This window comes from Lampris incognitus, chromosome 6 (genome assembly GCF_029633865.1).
Source record: "Lampris incognitus isolate fLamInc1 chromosome 6, fLamInc1.hap2, whole genome shotgun sequence".
NCBI lineage: Eukaryota > Metazoa > Chordata > Actinopteri > Lampriformes > Lampridae > Lampris > Lampris incognitus.
Window position 1 is genome coordinate 55,896,796 of NC_079216.1, and position 20,871 is coordinate 55,917,666.

Here is a 20,871-nt window from a genome sequence, read left to right on the forward strand (position 1 = left end):
TATAAGAGGACGTCACCATGAGGTGTGGGTGCGTCGCCTGGAGTTAAATGATGGTTTGCATACGCCTCGGTATACGCCATTTTGAACACGTTTCCAGGACACTACAAGTCCACACCTTTCCAGCTGCTTACGGGAGCTGAGATCCATATGGCCGAGGCCTTGTCGGAGGGACCTGCTAACTGCTAGCCTGCTACCTCGGTAAACTAGCCCACCTCCCGGCTATTTCTCTAGTCTTGGAAATCAGTCCTCCTTTCTGTTTCTTCCCTCATTTCCATCTTTTCTACACACTCCAGGTTAGGACTAGTGTTGTGTGCTTAACCCTTAACCCCTAGACCCCAAGTAGTCCATAACACAGAGAAGATGTGTAATGCCATTGCATTCCTCACCAACGGAGACACAAGTTCACAAGCAGCTGAAGGTCTCTTTGTTTCCACACAACCCGCCTTAAAGTGCTGCAATGATCTGCAGGCACCAGGATTTAAAAAGGGGAAAAAAAGTGTTTTGTAATCCCAGGGCTTTTTCTTATTTTGGTTCCGTAAATTTCTCTAAAATTATTCCCAGAAACAGTCTACAAACACATGACTGCTGATGGTGAGCAGCTCTTAGTTAGTGACCTGGTATGTCCATCAGCTGTTTACTAGCTACCTTACCATACCTTAATGTCTGGAGCCCTACAGGACCATTAAAAAGAAATCCGCAATTTCCTCGACCCGTTTCTCGCTCTGGCAGCGAGAACTACAGGCAAGGTGTAGCTGCAATTGTCGCTTTGTGCCGTCAGTTCAGCAGTAAACAGTTCGTACCCTTTAAAAAAAGGGCTACTCAGACCAAAGATAACAGGCAGGATAATGGATTACACAAATACATCAAACTATATGGGAACACTGTTGTACTGTAATACTGATTGTACAACTGGTAGATTAGCTGTCCAACAGAAGTATCACCACGTCGTCCTCATGTTTCAGCCCTGCTTCCTGTTTTGTTTTTTTTTTTAGTCTGTAGCCCTCCCCGGATCGACAGAAGGGGTGGAGCAGCGACTGGGATGGCTTGGAAGAGTGGGGTAATTGACTGTACACAATTGGGGAGAAAGGGAAAAAAATTCAACAGCGGTAGATGGAGAGTTTCTTCAACTATTGTAAAGATGACAGGATAATGTAAACTGACTCTCAAAAGTCAAAGTGTCTTTATTGTCCCTTACAGGGAAATTAGTTTGCAGCCAGTAAATATAAAACTCACACAAAACAAAACATAGAAACACTAAGGCAGAACTGACACATCACTGATGGGCAACAAAAAACAACAGGACATAGCGGTCAAGCAGAACCAAAGGAGTTCAAATATACAGACCATGGAGACAGGCGATGTGCAGACAACAGATGAATACTATCCACCATTTAACAGCTGAATGGCAGTGGGGACAAAGGAAGCCTTGTGTCTCTGAGTCCTAATACAGGGCATCCTCAATCGACGACCTGAGGGTAACAGCTCAAACTCTGGCCGAAGGGGGTGACCTTGGCACTCCAGAAGGGAAGTAGCCTTTCTTTTTTTTCCAGATTTTTCCCTGTCCCCCCCCCCCCCCCAATTGTATCCAGCCAATTACCCATCTCTTCCAAGCTATAACGGTCACTACTCCACCCCCTCTGCCGAGTCGGGGAGGGCTGCAGACTACCACATGCTTCCTCCATGACATGTGGAGTCGCCAGCCACTTCTTTTCACCTGACGGTGCTGAGTTTCGCCAGGGGGACGTAGCGTGTGGGAGGATCACGCTATTCCCCTCAGTCCCCCCCCCCCCCAACAGGTGCCCTGACCGACCAGTTGAGGTGCTACTGCAGCGACCAGGACACATACCCATATCCGGCTTCCCACCTGCAGACATGGCCAATTGTGTATGTAGGGACGCCCAACCTAGCCAGTGGTAACACGGGGATTCGATCCAGCGATGCCCGTGTTGGTAGGCATTGGAATAGACTGCCATGCTACCCGGGCGCTCCCGGAAGTAGCGTTTCTGAACACCTTCCTATTTTAAAGGTCGGTAAGTTGGGCTTGACTTCTCCCTGAAATCTTACTTGCCCATTTGATGAGTCTATGAAGCCCTTTTTTTTATTGGCCAGAGTCAAGGTACCAAACCAAGCAGCAGTACAGTACATTAAAACTGTTTCAACAAAACTTCTATAAAAGAGAGTCATCGTCTGGAAGGAGACCATAAATGTACATATTTTCCTCAGGAAAAAAAGTCATTGTTGGACCTTCTCTGATGTGGAAGCAACATGAGTTTCAAAGCGCAGTTTGTTGTCTATAGTCCAGATGGATAATAACTATTTATTCCATCCATCCATAATCCATCCATCCATCCATTATCCGAACCGCTTATCCTGCTGCCAGGGTCGCGGGGATGCTGGAGCCTATCCCAGCAGTCATTGGGCGGTAGGCAGGGAGACACCCTGGACAGGCTGCCAGGCCATCACACGGGGCCGACACACACACACACACACACACACACACACACACACACACACACCTAGGCACAATTTAGTATGGCGGATTCACCTGACCTACATGGGGGGAAAACATACAAACTCCACTCAGAGGACAACCCGGGACGACCCCCAAGGTTGGACTACCCTCGGGCTTGAACCCAGGACCTTCTTGCTGTGAGGCGACCGCGCTAACCACTGCGCCACCGTGCCGCCAACTATTTATCAATGGAGAAAAATCTGAGAATTCAGCTTTCAGACTCAACTGTCAGCCCCGTTACTCACTTCTGTCACACGCTGGCCGGGGTTTCCATCAAACAGGACGTAGCGAACACCTCAAGCTAGACATGTTGGCGTGTCGCTGAACGTGTGCAATAAAGGACCTGGACAGGATACACTGATCTGATAACTGACCAAAATGTCAATTTCAATGGGAAAACTTCTCAAAATACTGCGGACATGTCTTCTGACAGCTTTTCTGCTAAGTACTGAGGAGACTTTGTTAGTGGTCAGAACCAATAAAAGACCATGGAAAGACTGCCATAGAAACAGTCTCCATTTTCAATCATATGTCCTCAAACTCCAGCTCAGCTGCCAGCGTATAACAAGACTCTACGTCAGTGGCTTAAATCAGAATATTGACTGGGCTCGTGTCCTTGCGTGCCAGTTCCCACAGCTTTATTCTGCTGCTCTTAAGTCATCAAGCGGTCCTGCTTTACACGAGCAAGATGAAAACTGACGGCTTTAAAACATTACTTTCTCCCTGAAGGACTCTGGCATGTACCTTCAGAGGTTTATGGGTAAGTACAGAGTGCAAAATGTTTAATAAAAGAACAGTGGGAAGGTGGACAGAGTCACAAGAAGGATCACTGCATTTCTCCATAGAAGGGGAATGTCCAACAATAGATATAAACGATGCACAGGGAAACAGGACAACCTTAAGGGTGTAAAGTGAAGATGTCCATTATGGTTTTCTTTATCTGTTGTTGTGAATATATATATATATATATATATATATATACACTACCGTTCAAAAGTTTGGGATCACCCAAACAATTTTGTGTTTTCCATGAAAAGTCACACTTATTCACCACCATATGTTGTGAAATGAATAGAAAATAGAGTCAAGACATTGACAAGGTTAGAAATAATGATTTGTATTTGAAATAAGATTTTTTTTACATCAAACTTTGCTTTCGTCAAAGAATCCTCCATTTGCAGCAATTACAGCATTGCAGACCTTTGGCATTCTAGCTGTTAATTTGTTGAGGTAATCTGGAGAAATTGCACCCCACGCTTCCAGAAGCAGCTCCCACAAGTTGGATTGATTGGATGGGCACTTCTTTGAGCAGATTGAGTTTCTGGAGCATCACATTTGTGGGGTCAATTAAACGCTCAAAATGGCCAGAAAAAGAGAACTTTCATCTGAAACTCGACAGTCTATTCTTGTTCTTAGAAATGAAGGCTATTCCATGCGAGAAATTGCTAAGAAATTGAAGATTTCCTACACCGGTGTGTACTACTCCCTTCAGAGGACAGCACAAACAGGCTCTAACCAGAGTAGAAAAAGAAGTGGGAGGCCGCGTTGCACAACTGAGCAAGAAGATAAGTACATTAGAGTCTCTAGTTTGAGAAACAGACGCCTCACAGGTCCCCAACTGGCATCTTCATTAAATAGTACCTGTTAGAGCCTGTTTGTGCTGTCCTCTGAAGGGAGTAGTACACACCGGTGTAGGAAATCTTCAATTTCTTAGCAATTTCTCGCATGGAATAGCCTTCATTTCTAAGAACAAGAATAGACTGTCGAGTTTCAGATGAAAGTTCTCTTTTTCTGGCCATTTTGAGCGTTTAATTGACCCCACAAATGTGATGCTCCAGAAACTCAATCTGCTCAAAGAAGTGCCCATCCAACCAATCCAACTTGTGGGAGCTGCTTCTGGAAGCGTGGGGTGCAATTTCTCCAGATTACCTCAACAAATTAACAGCTAGAATGGCAAAGGTCTGCAATGCTGTAATTGCTGCAAATGGAGGATTCTTTGACGAAAGCAAAGTTTGATGTAAAAAAAAATCTTATTTCAAATACAAATCATTATTTCTAACCTTGTCAATGTCTTGACTCTATTTTCTATTCATTTCACAACATATGGTGGTGAATAAGTGTGACTTTTCATGGAAAACACGAAATTGTTTGGGTGATCCCAAACTTTTGAACGGTAGTGTATATATATATATATATATATATATATATATATATATATATATATATATGTATTTTGGATTCCCCCCTTTTTCTCCCCAATTGTACTTGCCCAATTACCCCACTCTTCCGATCCGTCCCGGTCACTGCTCCACCCCCTCTGCCGATCCGGGGAGGGCTGCAGACTACCACACGCTTCCTCCGATACATGTGGAGTCGCCAGCAACTTCTTTTCACCTGGCAGTGAGGAGTTTCACCAGGGGGACGTAGCCTGTGGAAGGATCACGCTATTCCCTCCAGTTACCCCTCCCCCCCGAACAGGCGCCCTGACTGACCAGGGGAGGCGCTAGTGCAGCAACCGCGACACAAACCCACACCTGACTTCCCACCCGCATACACGAACAATTTTGTCGGTAGGGATGCCCGACCAAGCCGGAGGCACAAGGGACACCCCCCTTGTGAATATTTGGAGTCCACATTTTTGCTTGCTTTACCCTGCTTCCCAGGAAAAGCGATTACGATTGCTATAAAAGCCATTGTCATATCTTTTGGAAAAATGAGTTAATAGAAATCTGCAAAAAGTCTCTCAGCAAAACACTGACTAGTGTTGGATTTCAACTGTATGTCAGTTGGACTGGCATTGGATGCTTCAGATAAAGTGCATCCCCACTCCCACCCATCCATCCATCCATCGATTATCCGAACCACTTATCCTGCTCTCAGGGTCGTGGGGATGCTGCAGCCAATCCCAGCAGTCATTGGGCGGCAGGCGGGGGGACACCCTGGACAGGCTGCCAGCCCCCCACCCCACACACACACACACACACACACACACATATTCATACCTAGGGAGAATTTAGTATGGCCGATTCACCTGACCTACATGTCTTTGGACTGTGGGAGGAAACCCACGCAGACACGGGAAGAACATGCAAACTCCACACAGGACGACCCCCCAAGGCTGGACTACCCCGGGGCTCGAACCCAGAACCTTCTTGCTGTGAGGCAACTGCGTTAACCACTGCGCCACGGTGCCGCCCCACTCCCACCCAAAACTAATAAACAAAAAAATAGAACGAAACAACAAAATGTCCACGAAATGCGACTTTTGTCTCATAATAAATCCGTGCAGGAGAGCTGCAGCACCACTGACGGCATAGATGTCATGCACCGTCTGGTATTTTCATGTTCACCTGACCGAGGTGGATGTCTTTTATAACACAGAGACTACAACATGCCATATTTCAAATGCACTATTTGTTTTCTCTGAGATTTCACACGGTTGAAAGTTTGAACCAGTTGAACGGTGACTCATTGTGGCGACCAGATCATTCATACTTTCATACTGCGTAATTACCACAGTAAAACTGACTTCGTCCTTCAAGCGTGGCGTAACAGAAGTCGGTCTGTCGGAAGCCAAGGTATGACGACAAAATGGTAAAGGAAGCGAGCCAGGGAAAAATTTCCACAACACCCTCAACCCCTCCATCCCCACCGACCCGGGTCAACAAAATGCCTACACTTACACCTCACCGCCTACAGAACAGAATAGAAAAATTTCACTGTGAGATGCATATGTTTTATCTTCTGTGCAGAATTTTATTCATGATGCTTTATTCACTTCTTACCTCTCGGTCTGCAAGGTGACCTTGGAGGGCTCGACATTGGGGTTCTCCCACTCCATCTGAGGGCAGTGCATGAAGTAGCAGAGCGTGTAGATGGCTTCGGGTGCCCAGTGAACCATACCGCCCTTCTGGTGGACCGGTGTCCCGTTATTATGGCTCTTCATATGCAGCGGTTGGAGGTGGTGCATGGCCCGGGACACCAGGTCACCTACACACACACACACACACGCACACACACACACACACACACGAACACATATATGAACACCAATGGAAAAAGCATAGGCATGCAGGGGCAGGGACATATTCCTACAAAGGCACATACACACATATAAGGAAAAAAGTGGCCTTTAGAGCATGGCCTTTAAAAAAGATGTCAAAGGAATCACCCTCATTCCTACCAACCCCCTGAGAGCTGAGCCTTTCACTGACATCCACAGTTTCCATGCACCACACACACACTAATAAGAAAATCAGACAGGCGGGGCATGCGGGTAGAATGTTGGGCTGTTCCATTGCCTACCAACACGGGGATCGGCGGTTTGAACCCTCGTGTTACCTCCGGCTTGGTCGGGCGTCCCTACAGACACATTTGGCCGTGTCTGTGGGTGGGAAGCCAGATGTGGGTATGTGTCCTGGTCGGTACTAGCGCCTCCTCTGGTTGGTTGGGGTGCCTGTTTGGGGGGAATAGCATGATCCTCCCATGCGCTGCGTCCCCCTGATGAAACTCCTCACTGTCAGGAGAAAAGAAGTGGCTGGCGACTCCACATGTATCAGAGGAGGCATGTGGTAGTCTGCAGCCCTCCCCGGATCGGCAGAGGGGGTGGAGCAGCGACCAGGATGGCTCAGAAGAGTGGGGTAATTGGCCGGATACAATTAAGGGGAAAAAATGGGGGGGGGGGAATATCAGACAGGCTTTGCCCCGGTCCTCTCCGTTTAACACTCACAGGGTGAAAAGAAGAAGAATCGTGTTGAGCGCGCCTCGTGTGCAAAATGAATATTTATGGATAAACATTAGCTAGTTTCCGAGCTATTTCCTTTGCATAATTCCCCAGCACTTTAAGGTCGCCCAGCTGGACTTGAGAGTGAAAGCTTGAAAGGACTCTGCTAATAAAATTTTAAATTTCTCTCGATGTCTTTGATGGAATGTAAACAGCTCTTTAAAGAGGATGTTTTGCAAAATAAAAATAAAAGTGTGCTGAATGGAAAATACATGTTGCCATTTAGTTCAACGAATTCGAATATGCAAAAAAAAGTAACAGATGGACTTTTTGATCCTCACACTGAAAGAACACATTTTCCCTGTCAGCATTCTGGATTTCCTAGAAATCAGTCAGCACCCTCCATCTACCTCTGGAAAAGGTTATTTTGGTGGCGCCCTGGCAATGTTACCCCGAAAAAAAGCCCTTCATCAAATCCGATATGATGCAACACCGTCGATTTTCTTGTTTACTCTCTTGCCTGCCAGACCCCACCACACTATGACAGAATGTATTGACACTCCAAAGCGGTCTAGACCTCGTAAAACACCAATTACTCTGCGCTATTCAAATAACCACTATTCGAGACAATCGAGTTATCCAGCGCAACAACACCGGTTCAGTCTAAGTGAACAATGGCATGCGGGGGGGGGGGGGGTTATGTAGAACGTGGGGTATTCAGGGAGGAAAACGGGTCATTCAAAGACACAAAGGGTTTTAGCGTCATAATTGTGCTACTCTGTGCTTGCCAAGAATCCATTTAGACTCGACAATGCGAGAGGCAAGTGTGAGAAAAGGACGACCGATAAGGACAGCGCATTCATGCAACACAAGGATCTCTCTCTGAGAGACTCCCAGCGGTCCTACCAGGGGACAGTGCTGCAGCGCTGATAAAGAGCGCTGTGGGGGCTCCCCGGTGGTTCACCTGGTAAAGCACATACCACATAAGGCTGATTTCCTTATCGCAGTGGGCTGGGTCGGAGTCCGGCCCGGGCCCTTTGCTGCATGCCATCCCCTCTCTCTGTGTCTCAATAAAGCAAAAATGCTGAAGAGAGCTGTACTGGATGTTATGCTCTGATGCAATGAGCAGCGAGGAGAAGGGAAAAATCATGATGTGAACGGCCACCCTACACATCCATCCACCCATCCATTAGGCTCCAGCATCCCCACGATGCTGGAGCCTACCCCAGCAGTCATTGGGTGGCAGGTGGGGAGACACCCTGGACAGACCCAGGCCGCCAGTCCATCACAGGGGCCACACACACACACACACACACACACACACACACACACACACACACACACACACACACACACACACACACACACACACACACACACACACACACACACACACACACACAGGGACAATTTAGCATGGCCGATTCACTGCGGCCAAGGAGGAAACACTGAGGGCGGTCTGACAGGAGGCGAAAGTGGGGCAGGCTAGGCTAACTGCTAGCCCATTAAAACCGGCAGTTCCGTAAGTCATCCTTGCTGGCGTTTGTTCCCTTGGACAGTGTTTTTTTGTTTAGTTTGGATATATGTGTTAGTCTGAATATTTGTGTTCTTGCAGTTCTTGTAGTTTTTTTTTGTTGATGTTTTTGTCTTTATGTTGCACTGCTGTGGGCTGGGGGAAATGGCATTTCGTTTCATTTCATGTGCAGAAGTACATGAGGTGAAATGACAAAGTGTTCCTGATTCACCTGACCTACATGTCTTCGGACTGTGGGAGGAAACTGGAGCACCCGGAGGAAACCCACGCAGACACGGGAAGAACATGCAAACTCCGCATAGAGGACGACCCGGGATGACCCCCAAGTTTGGACTACCCTGGGGCTCGAACCCAGGACCTTCTTGCTGTGAGGCGACCACGCTAACCACCATGCCACCGTGCCACCCACCCTACACACAATATAACATAAAGTCTAAGCTATTGACAGCCCTTATTTTGACAGCAGCCCACAGCTTCTCTACAATACTCTCATCGCTCCTGTCTTTCCCTCGTTCTCTCTCTTAATTGTGCAAATGGGAATACAGGTTTGTCAACAGTGTGCTCTTAAGCTTGGTAAGTGGAGTCGAGTTGGCCAGCTCAGAGGCAACACAGCAACAGCCATCCTACTGTCTTATTTATGCTGGCCCGTGACATTTCCTTGAGAGGAATGGCAGGCAGGCAGAAGAGACAGGCACGTCACCATTGGACCGAGGGGGGCAGATTACTGCTAAGCCCATGCAGCAAATATGACTGAGTGCCCTGGTTGCGCAGCAGCAGCTTCATGGAGAAAAGCGAGATTATTGCTGTTCCTTCAGAAAATGTGCACAGAAATAATGCACGAACGATACTGTTGAGGGGGAAAAATGACCATGTTTATCCTGTTCACCCAGCAGGATTAAACACAAAACCTGTCAAAGGGTGGATGAGTTCCTCTGTGAACCAACGGCCATCCATACCCGGAGAGGAGATAGGGACCACCAGGTACTCCCCCTACTGAAACACAATGATGATGACTCAACCAAACTCAATCACCATACTGGATTGGTCGAGGTCCGGGTTAATAACGGCCACGTCCTTCACCAACCTTCCTCGGGATGAAGTCGAAAGGCGGGGAGAGCTGCGATGGGTAGGAACATTGGAAGAGACTTGTTGAGGCATCAGCCATGCTCCTATGATCTCCATAGGTTACGGACCTGATGATGATGATGATGATGATTATCCTCTTCATGAAGCACATGTTTTCACGAGAAGTGAGGATGGACAGGAGGTGAGCCTTTTGTGGCGCTATAGAGTCAATAGTCCTTTCGATGTATCAGTATCTCATCCCAGGTAATTAACTCTTAACGCTGACAAGAAAAGGAGAGGTTGAGTACAGACACAAGACCTCTCGGTGTTCAGGTTATCTCATGATTTCTTTTTTAACATCTGATGTAGCGGCACTTTCCCCCTCTCCTCAAAGCTTTGAAAAGCCTTGGAAAAGCGAGAGTTCAAAGTTGTACATGGATATGCCAATTTCCAAGGGTGTGTGATGGCACCACTTCAAGTTACAGGGGGATTTTATGGGAGTTGGCACTTAAACGGTCAGCAGCCAGAGCACACGTAACAGCCAAACCACTCATTACACCACAGAGAATAACAGCCGTTAAACCTTTAATTGTAAGAGCGAGAGAGAACATTATCCAGAAATGCAAGACGCAATTAATTTATATTCCACGTGGCGCTATTATATGGTAGCTTTTATATGCAACCGCAAAGTATCTAGCTTGCCTTAGGGCGTTGATAAATGAGTACAGGCCGCTTTGTGCACTAGCTGTGCAAACGCTGTCGTTATCACAGTTGCTATGTTTCAATTATATGTTGCTATACAGCCATGGCTCCGTTTTAATGGCTGCCCGTGGGCATCCTGACTCAACAAAATGCCGAGCTATTCCTGGTGCTGTCAGTTTTGCCTATTAGAAAAGAGCCAGAGCCTTTACCCGGTAATGACATGAATATCAGACACCGTGCAAGTCACACGGTGTCATTATGGAGATGGTTGAGAAGTGTCCTATGTTAAAGGGAGTTTTGGATTTTTGCTGACTTGCGCACCCCTGTGGACAAAGGCGGTAGAGTTTCGTAAAATAACGACGTGAATTGTCGCAAAGATCCATATTCAGTGTCTGGTAGCCAGTGCATTTTTAAAAAAAAATTGTTTCCCCCGTTTTTCGCCCAACTGTACTTGGCCAATTACCCCATTCCTCCGAGCCTTCGTCCACCCCGTCTGCCAATCCGGGGAGGGCAGCAGACTACCTACCACATGCCTCCTCCGATACACGTGGGGTCGCCAGCCGCTTCTTTTCACCTGACAGTGAGGAGTTTTGCCAGGGGGACGTAGTGCATGGGAGAATCTCGCCAGTCCCTCCAGTTCCCCTTTGCCCCTAAACAGGCACCCTGACTGACCAGAGGAGGCGCTAGTGCAGCGACCAGGACACATGCCCACATCCGGCTTCCAACCTGCAGACACGGCAAACTGTGTCTGTAGGGATGCTCAACCAAGCCGGAGGCAACACGGGGATTCGAATCGGTGATTCCCGTGTTGGTAAGCAATGGAATAGACCGCCAAGCCCGCCAGTGCATTTGTTTTGAAGGGAAGAGTGAGAGATGTATTGGTGTTTTGGAAAAACAGTTTGTTTGCAAGATGTACATGACGAGTTAATGTATCTTTAATTGTGGCTATGTATCATGTCTGTGTGCTCTCAAATGTTCTATCAGGTTGTGTGGGGAATCCGTCCCGGAGATAAGCATTTTACATCATTATGATAGAACAGTTCTCTCTCTGATGGTCTCATTTGCTCATGGCCATCATACAGAGGCATCAAAATTAAGCCAAGGCTGATGAAATCAGTGTGAAACTCCTCATAGCAGCTTTAACATAACATTGTAAATAACCACTTAATGAGAAACAGATCCATCCATCCATTATCCAAACCGCTTATCCTGCTCTCAGGGTCGTGGAGATGTTGGAGCCTATCCCAGCAGCCATTGGGTGGCAGGCGGGGACACACCCTGGACAGGCCGCCAGGCCATCACACAGGGCTCATACACACACACACACACACACACACATTCCTACCTAGGGACAATTTAGTATGGGCGATTCACCTGACCTACATGTCTTTGGACTGTGGGAGGAAATCGGAGCACCCGCAGGAAACCCACGCAGACACGGGGAGAACATGCAAACTCCACACAGAGGACGACCCGGGACGACCCCCAAGTTTGGACTACCCTGGGGCTCGAACCCAAAATCTTTTTGCTGTAAGGCGACCGTGCTAACCACTGCGCCACCGTGTCGCCCTGAGAAATAAATAAAGAACACAAAAAAAACAAAAAAAAAAGGAAATGAAACAGAAAGGCAACAGCCTAAAACTTGATTACGGTGAGTGTCCTCATAACTCATTATGACTCATATTCGCATTAGCTAAGCGATGTAGGGATTGTGTGTGTGTGTGTGGGGGGGGGGGGGCTGCATAGTGAGCAGAACTACCTCTTGGAGGGATTTTCCTCTTTTTGTCCCATCTCTGCATCTCGACTTCCAGTTTTTAGCGTGACTTTGCCTCAAGAGGCTGGAGGAGTCCTACATTTTAGTCTGAACATCGCAACACAGTGACCCCGGCAACAAGCCCCTGGACCCGCCTGTGACCAGTCTCCCCGATGAGCATCACTATGACAAAAGGCCTGGGAGAGTCCTCCTTGTGCAAGATGGTTCAAAGACTAACGACGGGTGACGGACTCTCTCGCTGTGCTCTCTGGACATGTTGAGGGGAGGAAGGAGAACCGCGTTGGGAGGAGTCACAATGTGGGATGGGATGTATACACCAGAGCGCTAAGGAGGAGTTATTTCTGACTGCGCAACATTTTCGCCTACACTTCATAAACACAGTGCATATGCTTCACTGTTGGAAAAGGAAAAGACCAAAAAAAAAAAAAAAAGGTCAGAGAGAAGTTATGTAAAACTGTGGGAGGCCAGTTGAGAGGCAGTAGTCTTTCTTACACAGTGTGGTGCTATTCTGATGCGTTTCTATTTTTATATGCTCCACAGGGGTGCAGTAATTGTAGTTTCTCAGAACAGACTACAAACTGTGAAGGGACCGACCGGAGAGTGAAGGTAAAAAATCACAGGTGATGCTGCTCACTCAGACTGACCTGGCGCCATTAAATCCCATCAGTCTCCACATGATTCAGCTTGCTTTCTGGACCAAGCACCACCTCTGACCAAACCAAAGCACCTAAGTACTACTGACAAATCAAAATCTCAATGACTGGGGCGTTTGGGTGGCGTGGCAGTCTATTCTGTTGCCTACCAACACCGGGCATTGCCGGTTCGAATCCCTGGGTTACCTCCGGCTTGGTCGGGCGTCTCTACAGACAATTGGTTGTGTCCGCGGGTGGGAAGCCGGATGTGGGTGTGTTTCTTGGTCGCTGCACTATTCCCCCCAGTCCCCCCCCCACACCTGCTCGGCGGGGGGGGACTGGGGGGAATAGCGGGATCCTCCCACAAGCTACGTCCCCCTGGTGAAACTCCTCACTGTCAGGTGAAAAAAAGCGGCTGGCGACTCCACATGTATCGGAGGAGGCATGTGGTAGTCTGCAGCCCTCCCTGGATCGGTAGAAGAGGGTGGAGCAGCGACCGGGACGGCTCGGAAGTCTGGGGTAATTGGATAGGTACAATTGGGGAGAAAAAGAGGGAAAAATAAAAGAATAAAGACAAAAAAATCTCAAAGACCAACTTGAGCACTTGTGCACAAGCGCACATCTCCAACAGACTACAATCTCTCATCAAGAAAAAAGGAAAAAAAACAAAAAACAAAACAGAAATATAAATGGGTTTCCTTGATATCAAACACAATAACACCTCCAACATTTTCTTTTTTTGGATCCCCCTCCCCCCCTTTTTCTCCCAATTGTACTTGGCCAATTACCCCACTCTTCCGAGTTATCCCGGTCGCTGCTCCACCACTTCTGCTGATCCGGGTAGGGCTGCAGACTACCACACGCCTCCTCTCATACATGTGGAGTTGCCAGCCGCTTCTTTTCACCTGACAGTGAGGAGTTTCACCAGGGAGACGTAGCACGTGGGAGGATCATGCTATTCCCCCCAGTCCCCCCCCCCCGGACAGGCACCCCTGACCGACCAGAGGAGGTGCTAGTGCAGCGACCAGGACACAGACCCACATCCGGCTTCCTACCCACAGACACGGCCAATTGACCCTTAGCTAAGCCACGCCCCCAAAACGCAGACTGGCCAGTCACAGCGCAGCATAGGACAGGCTCTGACAGAGGTCCGACAATTTCATGGTGGCCCTTCGTTGACTCCGATGCAAAAGTTTCAGATTTTCTTCATTTTCGAGCTGGTTTTGTGGACTTTTAGCTAGTTATGGTTACAGGTTGTGCCTGGGGCACTTGTAACAGTGACACTCATTACCCGGAGAGGTTGGAAGGAGATGTACGGTTTTTTTCCCCCTTTCCAAAACCAAAATCAAATCCTGGAAAGTGTAGGCTGTGGCTAAAGCCATGTGGATGTCCTCAAATCCAGTTGAACCCCTCGAAGATCAACCAGCACAGCTTTGTCTGCTCCAAGGTAAGTAATTACTTTTATTAACTGTAAAATAATGTTAAAGCTTGACGGACTTAGCAACAGTAACTAAGAAGGGCGGGCCTTAGTTTAGGGTCAGTTGTGTCTGTAGGGTCATCTGACCAAGCCGGAGGTAACACAGGGATTTGAACCAGCGATCCCCGTGTTGGTAGGCAACGGAATAGACCGCCACACCACCCAGATGCCCCCACACTTCCAACATTTTCTACTGACAATATGATTATATTGTGGCGGACACTAGGGGCTATGCCTCTCACCCAGCAGGACTGTGAGCTGGGGGCGTGGTTTAAGTTCCCGGGCTGGCCGGTGCAGGGTTGTTCCTGCTGCAGTTGGTTTTTGGAGTTGAGGAATAAACATCAAACTCGCCTTGGTCTCCTGTGTGTTTTCCTCATTCCTGCCACATTGGTGACCCCGAATTGAACATGTTTGGAGCAGAAGAGGAGTGTGAATCCACTTCGGCCACGCCACCCCAACTCTCACAGCCGGCCGTTCTCGCCGCGGCTGTGAAACTCCCAGAGTTCTGGCAGAGCGACCCGGCCTCGTGGTTCCAGCATGTCGAGGCGCTGTTCCACCTGCGTGGAATCTCCGCGGACGACTCCAGATACTATTTGGTCGTCGCTGCGCTGGACCAGCAGTCCACACGCCGGGCCATGCAGCTGTTGCGCGCCCCTCCGCAACACGATAAATACGTCGCCCTCAAACATCTTCTGCTCCGGAGGTACAGCCTATCTACCGCAGAGAGGGCAGATAGAATCCTTTCCCTATCCGGTTTGGGCGACGGGACGGCTGTGGATCTCATGGACAATATGCTGTCGCTGCTAGGCTCAGACGAAGGTGGGTTCCTTTTCCCGCGCGTTTTCTTGCGCCAGCTTCCATCTCCTGTGCGCGCGGCTTTGGCTAACTCCCCGTGTCTGGCCGCTGGTGACTGCCGAGGTTTGGCTGAGGAGGCCGATCGGGTCCTGATGGCTACCAGACGGTTCTCTGTGCAGAGTGTGGCATCGGAGCCTCTGCAGCTGATGTCGGAGGACGCGGACCCGGCAGTGGTGGCTGAAGTGATTGCCTGGAGACGGCGCGGGAGAGGCCTCAGTTTCTTCCACCAGCGGTTCGGCAGCAAGGCGAGGCGCTGCGTCCCTCCGTGCACGTTTGAGACGGCGGGAAACTCCCGGGCCAGCACTCAGTAGCAGCTGTGGGCGCTGGCGGTCGTAGTGAGCTGCTCTTCATTAAGGACACGATGTCAGGAAGACGGTTTCTGGTGGACTCAGGCTCGCAAAAGAGCCTACTCCCTCCTGTTAAGACAGACAGGTCGGCCGAAGGCGGCGGCCCACAGTTAAGTGCAGCTAACGGTTCGTCCATTGCGACGTTTGGCACAAGGTTGGTGACTGTTTGCTTCCACGGGCGCCATTTTGAGTGGGACTTTGTAGTGGCCGCCATTACTGTTCCTATTATCGGCGCGGATGTTCTGTGTGCTAATGGTCTGCTGGTTGATGTTGCAAACCGCCGTTTAATTGATGCTGTGTCTTTCGCCACTGTTCCGTGCGAGACAGGGGGAGCCGGGCCGTTAACACACGCTAACTTTTTAGCATTAGGGGATGTTTTTCAGCGTTTGCTGGCGGATTTTCCATCGGTGACTATGCCTGCCTTTTCCACCGCGGTTACTAAACACGGGGTAGAACATTTCATTCCCACTCTGGGACCGCCAGTTTTTTGCGCGTGCGCAGCGCCTCGACGCGGTAAAATTGGCTACAGCTAAGGAGGAGTTCGCCATCATGGAGCGTCTGGGTATAGTGAGGCGTTCCAACAGCCCGTGGGCCTCGCCGCTTCACATGGTGCCGAAGGCGGATGGGTCGTGGTGGCTTTGCGGTGATTTTCGCCACCTGAACTACGTCACCGCCAATGACCGCTATCCCATCCCACACATACAGGACTTTTCCATACGCTTGGCAGGTACCACTATTTTCTCTAAGGTGGACCTGGTGCGCGGCTATCATCAGGTTCCCGTGCGCGCAGAGGACGTGCCCAAGACCGCAGCGATCACCCCATTTGGGCTTTTTGAGTTCATGCGCATGCCTTTTGGCTTGAAGGGGGCAGCGCAAACCTTTCAGAAGCTGATGGACTCAGTGTTGCGTGACCTTGCTTTCGTGTTCGTTTATCGACGACATATTAGTGGCCAGTCCGTCAGCTGAAGAGCACCTGGCGCACCTGAAACAGGTTTTCCATTGTCTGGATGAACACGGCCTGATAGTCAACCCGGCCAAGTGTCTGTTTGGACTGCCGGCGATTGACTTCTTGGGTCACCGCATTTCGCCGCAAGGCGCGGTCCCATTGCCTTCTAAGGTGCAAGCAGTGGCGGAATTTCCCCGCCCGGTCTCTGTTAAGGCATTGCAGGAATTCTTGGGCATGGTGAATTTCTATAACCGTTTCCTCCCTCGCGCTGCCCACCTCCTTCAGCCACTTTACGAAGCCCTGTGGCTTAAGAAGGCTAACGACCCTGTCAACTGGACTCCTGAACAGGTCCAGGCCTTTGACGGAGCTAAGTGCGCCCTGGCTAACGCTGCCCTCCTCGCCCATCCCACACCCACGGCGTCCATAGCTTTAACAACCGATGCATCTGACATAGCCGTGGGGGCTGTGGTTGAACAGCGTGTGGCGAATGCGTGGCAGCCACTCGCATTTTTTAGCCGCAAAATGCGGGATAGCGAGCGCAAGTACAGCGTTTTTGACCGGGAGTTGCTGGCACTGCACCTTGCAACCCGGCATTTCCGCTTCCTGCTGGAGGGTTGCCCATTCACGGCTTATGTGGATCATAAGCCGCTGACTTTTGCCATGTCCAAGGTGACTGAGCCGTGGTCTGCTCGTCAACAGCGCCACCTAGCGGCAATCTCCAAGTTCACAACGGACATTCAGCATGTGGCCGGGAAGTCCAACCCTGTTGCTGATTGTCTGTCGTGTGTGCTTGTGTATCCTGTGCACCTCGGTGTGGATTTCTCCGCTATGGCTGCCGACCAGCCCAGCGACCCGGACGTCCTTGCCCTTAGGTCAACGCGTACCGGCCTCAAGCTAGAGGACGCTGTGATGCAGGAAGGCAGTCCTGCCCTCCTCTGCGATGTCTCCACCGGCCGTCCCCGCCCCGTTGTTCCAGTGGCCTGGCGCCGTCGAGTTTTCGATTCACTCCCTCTCGAACCCTGGAGTTCGGGCGTCGGTGAAGTTGGTCGGTTCCAAGTTCGTCTGGCCTGGCCTCCGCAAGGACGTCAAGGGGTGGGCAGCTGCATGTGTAGCGTGCCAGCGCGCTAAGGTCCACCAGCACACTAAATCGCCCCTCGAACCGTTTCCGATCCCGGCCAGACGTTTAGACCACGTGCATGTGGACCTGGTGGGCCATCTACCTTCTTCACAGGGTTTTACACACCTGCTCACAATGGTGGATCGGACCAGCAAGTGGCCAGAGGCTGTCCCTCTATCCTCCACAACATCCTCGGATGTTGCACGCGCTTTTCTTTCCTCCTGGGTCGCCCGTTTCGGCGCTCCGTCAGATATCACCTCAGACAGGGGCCCCCAGTTCGTGTCAGAGCTCTGGTCGGCACTTAGGCGATCCTTGGGTGTGCAGGTACACCGCACTACCGCGTATCACCCTCAGGCTAACGGCTTGTGTGAACGTTTTCACCGGTCGCTCAAGGCAGCGCTGCGCTCTCGGATGGTAACTGGGTGGATCGTTTACCTTGGGTTATGCTCGGGTTGCGTTCGGCTCCTAAGGAGGACCTCGACGCTTCGCCCGCTGAGCTGGTGCTCGGTCAGCCGCTCCGCGTCCCTGGGGAATTTTTGCCTGGGAGTTCCGCTCCTCGACCCCGTCCGGCCGTTTATCCTTCTTTGTCCGACAGCACTCGGGTTCCAGGCCCCGTTCACCACTGTTTTCCGCGGTCGTTCGTGCCTGCGGAGCTCATGTCGGCTCGTTTTGTTTTTGTACGGCATGATGCTCACCGCTCACCCCTCCAACCCCCATACGATGGCCCATTTCGGGTTCTTGAGACGGGTCCTAAGGGTTTTGTGCTAGATATGGGTGGGCGTAGGGAGCGTGTCACGCTTGATAGGCTTAAACCGGCGCACAGGGTGGCAGGCGAAGTTGTGTTTCCGGCCCAGGTTCCCCGTCGGGGTCGTCCTCTTTCCAGGACCCCGGCAGTGTCTTCACGGGTTCAGCGTTCTGCTTCTCAGCCGGCTTTGGACTGTGTTTCACCTACTGTTTCGGCTGAGGGATGGCGCAGCCGTTATGGCAGGCTGCTTAAGCCTCCAGTGAGACACTAATTTTCTTTCCAGGAGTCCCCTCGGGGGGGGGGGGGGGACTGTGTGGCGGACACTAGGGGCTATGCCTCTCACCCAGCAGGACTGTGAGCTGGGGGCGTGGTTTACGTTCCCGGGCTCGCCGGTGCAGGGTTGTTCCTGCTGCAGTTGGTTATTGGAGTTGAGGAATAAACATCAAACTCGCCTTGGTCTCCTGTGTTTTTCCTCATTCCTGCCACAATATCATGATTATACTGGCTAAGTACAGTCACTATTCTAAAATGTTGAAATATTTTAATGATTGAGACTCGGCTTTGCCACCTTGTCAGAGCATACAACAAATTTCCAGAGTCATCAGGCGTAGCACCGAGGGACGCCCCCGCATTCCACCAGTGGTACACACACCACAGTTTGAGAACCACCGATGTAGACAATTTTATATCACTGTAAATAACCTCTACTTCAAGTCCTCAGGTTTGAGCAGTAAAATATTTATAAGCTCTGCCAAGACAAACAGTGTATCCACGAGTAATAAGAACAGGGCCGTAGAGACGGGCCCGGCCTGAGCTTGGCCTCCTCTTGTCCACATCCACACTGGCCCTCATCTCTGCCCGAGCTGAAAAACATTGGAGATGTCAACTGAGCACAGCCTCCATTTACTCGGTACACGCTGCTGAATCACTGTCTGGCAAAAGGTACCAGGGCTGTGACGGTATGGATTTTTTCTTACCGCGGTGAAAAAGCAGTGCGGTTTGGCGGTTTACTGCCCATAACCCCCTCCGCCTCCTGTTGTGCTTGGTAAAACAGACGGGCAACTTAGATGGTAACTGTAACAGAGCTTTTACTGCAGCATGTGCTTTTCATACATTCACCATTACGTTCCGACGCATATCAACTACGGATGCTCAAACGGGACATACCATGCCAATGCATACACATTACATGTCCCCCTTCTCTCTCTCTCTCGCTTTTTTTTTTTTTTACATCAGAACTACTTGACAGTGTTAACCATTAATGAGCATCTTCAATAAACATATTTTTTCAGTATGCCAATGTAACCCAGATAGCAAACTTGCTGTGGCCCGGACCCGCCCTACACCGACACTTTCATCCGGCCCACATATCACGTGGAATGATGGCACTTGGGCGGTCCGCTCCTGTTTGCCAGATCTGGGCCAGAACCAAGCCATAGCAATGCCGCATGTGCCACATATTTGCCAAAGGTGGCCCATATTTGTTTTGTGATAACAATAGAGCATACTAATGATAAACAATACAACATAACAACAGGACTGCTGTCTTTACTTTTCCAAACAAGACTCTTTTACTGTGAAATTGAACAAGTGTGTAGTTTGTGTTCAGAGTTCAGGAGTATGACTGCTCGGTCCCTGAATCTCCCTGGACCACTGACCTGTCTTCCAGACCTACTCAGATTGAGTTTGACTCTCATGCCTGTCAGTGTTTTGAATCACAGGTGTTTCTGTTCACTGTTCCTCATCCTACCTGTCAGGTTCTTGCAACTCTGTGGATGCTTCTATGACGATGTCTCTGTCTGATGTTGCATCATTTACCTTCTCGCCTGTCTTCCTCAGTTGCTTTCGATTACGTCGATACAAACTTACATCTGGTGTGTGAACGACATAGGATCTCGGTTGCTCGTGTTTTCTCTCAGCCACAGCTGACTGCCAAGTCTCCCGTCTTTGTAGTCTGACATTTTCTCTAGTTTGCAAATCAGGTAAGTGTCTTATATGTCAGTCGTAGTACATTTTCTGTGCTTTTTGCCTTTCTTTCAGCTTGTTGCACACCTGAGATGTCTTCTCAGAGTTAAATAATGATGTAGCGGTAGGACGTTTTGATTCCCATTAAGAAGTGCGCAGGTGACAGCCCTATGCCCTCCAGTGGTGTGTTGCGGTATTCTAAAAGTACAATGTAAGGATCACCATTGCGGCACTGTGACCTCTTCAGCAGGTTCTCCACGGTCTGCACAGTTCTCTCCACTTGACCGTTCGATTGTGGATGGTTTGGGCTGGATGTCACATGCTTAAAATCCCAGTTTTCTGCAAAGGCCTTAAATTTGGCACTTGCATACTGCAGGCCATTGTCAGATATTGGCAGGTCTGCCATGCCATACCTTGCAAATATGGATTTCATTGCATTGATGGAACCTCGACTGGTTGTTTCAGTCAGCTTGCTGA

General features: G+C 49.7%; 1 protein-coding gene across 1 annotated transcript in view; it reads right to left on the reverse strand.

Moving 5' to 3' along the window:
• Positions 1-20,871, reverse strand: part of btbd11b (BTB (POZ) domain containing 11b) — a 146,613-nt gene that overhangs the window by 31,660 nt on the left and 94,082 nt on the right. Inside the window, exon 3 of the mRNA XM_056282029.1 lies at positions 6,298-6,502. Within this exon, the coding sequence (XP_056138004.1) occupies positions 6,298-6,502 (205 nt within the window). The remainder of the gene's footprint in view (positions 1-6,297; positions 6,503-20,871) is intronic.